This window comes from Piliocolobus tephrosceles, chromosome 20, assembly GCF_002776525.5.
Source record: "Piliocolobus tephrosceles isolate RC106 chromosome 20, ASM277652v3, whole genome shotgun sequence".
Lineage (NCBI taxonomy): Eukaryota > Metazoa > Chordata > Mammalia > Primates > Cercopithecidae > Piliocolobus > Piliocolobus tephrosceles.
In genome coordinates, this window is record NC_045453.1 from 18,680,725 (window position 1) to 18,683,249 (window position 2,525).

A 2,525-nucleotide genomic window follows, 5' to 3' on the forward strand; every position below is an offset into this window, starting at 1 on the left:
AAAAAAAAAAAAAAAAGAAGAAGAAATTCTGGGTAGGCCAGGTACGGCGGCTCACGCCTGTAATCCCAACACCTTGGGAGGCCAAAACAGGCAGATTAGAGCAGCCTGGGCAGCATGGCAAAACCCCTTCTCTACAATAAATACAAAAATTCACTGGATGTAGCACGTGCCTGTAGTCCCAGCTACTCAGGAAGGCTGAGGTGGGAAGATCACTTGTGCCCAGGAGGTCGAGGCTGCAGTGAGCTGTGATCATGCCACTGCACTCCAGCATGGGTGACAGTGAGACCCTATCTCAAAAAAAAAAAAAAAAAAAAAAAACTTGATCAAGTCTTCAAAACATAAAAGCAGCCTCAACTCTCCAAGCAGGGGCCCCTACCTCAGATAATTTCCATTGTATCTACCTGACAAAACCTATCTCTTGTCTTAGTGGTATCTGGAGAAACTTTAGGGTCTGGAAGTCCCTGATGCAGGACTGGAATTTGTCAGAATGGCTCAACCACCAGCTCTATCCCCATCCCTGCCATAGGCCCTCCTCCCAACCCTGTCTGCCCAAGAACCATACAGAGAAGCCACCCTACGTATCTGTTGCTATTTCATCCATCTACAAGCAGAAGCCAGAAGGCTGGCCCCTGTTAGATCTCACTAGCGGCATCTTCCCAGAGGCTGTGTGGGCATATGCCTGCTCCCACTGCGCCCCCTCCACAGCACCCTCTGGCTCCGGATGGGCCATCATGAAAGCTTGAGCAGCCCAGATCAGGTCCTCTTCCCGAACGCCTGGGACGGGCACGGTGGGGATGCCAGCGATCATCATAGCGAGGGTGAGGATGCAGATGTCAGGCTGGGAGCTGGCCTCCTTCCCCACTGCCTCAGAGGGTACGGGTAGAACCCTTGGTGACAGCCCACACAGCATCAGGGGCCTAGGCCTGCTGGGGCCACCCAGGTCGGGGGCTCTGCTTCTGGAGTAGCCATTGTCCCAGCCCGAGCTCTCCGGCTGCCTCACATGCGGGAATTTGTGGCAGTTTTGGCTGTATTCCTTCCGTAGTGTCTCCCAGCTAGTTCCCCCAGGGCAGCCCCTGGCTTGTGGCATTGCCAGGGCTGGGCCCCAGGCCTGGGCAGCAGGTGCCACCTGCTCAGCTTTCTGGCTCAGTGGGCCTGTTCCGCCAGAGGCCACCACCACTGGCTCTATAGGACTACAGAGGCCAAGGGACAGGCCTGGAGAAGCAGTCCCACCTGCAGAGACAGGAATGAAATGGAACGTTATTCTCGGTCTCTTTGAGGAGGGGCCCCTGAGGCATGGGAGCAGAGCTTGGGGGAGTAACAAAGACCAGCCCCAGCGGACTGTCTAGAGGTTGGGAACTAGGTGTTACTCATATCCATACTCCCAGTCCCCAACACAGAGTAGGTGATGGAGAAGTGTTTGTTGAATTAATGAATAGTGAGCAAGCAGGTAGTTATTGATTGGCAAGGACATTTGGAATGGCTTTTCTTCTAAAAGAATTGATTCTAGGGCCAGCCCCCAAATGCCCAGCAGAACCACCACCTCCCCAGAGCCAGAAAGCAACTTCTCAGGGGAAGCTGCAGCACTCCCTCCAATTACAGGTGCCCCCTGCTCACCTTGGCCAGAAGGCAGAGGACCTGGATGAGTTTGTGGAGTCCTGAAGTAGGACATGGCTTCCCCAGAGCCCCGGTTTGTGAGGGAATAGTAATCTGCCTCCTATCCTCCCTCTTCGCCCTTCTGAAACGTCACCTCATAGACCCTCCTCTTTGCACCTGGAACCCACCTTACAGCATTGACCTATTCATTCTAGAACCTGAACATGACAATAGGATGAGGTTAAAAGAGCACCAGACCAGGAGCTGGGTGTTCTAGGTTCTTGCCCTAACCTTGGATGAGTCACCCGGACAGTTTTGTTCCTTGATATCCTTATCTGTAAAGTGGGTCTGATGACTGCCCACTATCTCATTAGAAGTTTTGAGGATGAAATGAGGTCATTTGTATGGAAGCAAATGACCAGAGATGGAAATACAGGAGCCAAGTGCTTTGTGCCTTGTAGAGTAAGACTTGGGGTCAGACCCAGTATTAGTATTTTTCTTTTTCTTTTTTTTGAGATGGAGTCTCACTTTGTCACCATGGCTGGAAGGCTGGAGTGCAATGGCAAGACCTCAGCTCACTGCAACCTCTGCCTCCTGGGTTCATGTGATTTTCCTACCTCAGCCTCCCAAGTAGCTGGGACTACAGGCACCCGCCACCATGCCTGGCTAACTTTTTTTTTTTTTTTTTTTTTGAGACGGAGTCTCGCTCTGTCGCCCAGGCTGGAGTGCAGTGGCCGGATCTCAGCTCACTGCAGGCTCCGCCTCCCGGGTTTAGGCCATTCTCCTGCCTCAGCCTCCCAAGTAGCTGGGACTACAGGCGCCCGCCACCTCACCTGGCTAGTTTTTTGTATTTTTTTTTTAGTAGAGACGGGGTTTCACCGTGTTAGTCAGGATGGTCTCGATCTCCTGACCTCATGATCCGCCCATCTCGG

The 2,525-nt window shown here is 52.7% G+C and overlaps 1 protein-coding gene across 1 annotated transcript in view; it reads right to left on the reverse strand.

Annotated features, from left to right (window-relative positions):
- Positions 1-284: 284 nt before the first annotated feature.
- Positions 285-2,525, reverse strand: part of SPATA25 (spermatogenesis associated 25) — a 2,728-nt gene continuing 487 nt past the window's right edge. The window contains exon 2 of the mRNA XM_023197086.2: positions 285-1,230. Coding sequence (XP_023052854.1) covers positions 602-1,230 — 629 coding nt within the window. The 3' untranslated portion in view covers positions 285-601. The remainder of the gene's footprint in view (positions 1,231-2,525) is intronic.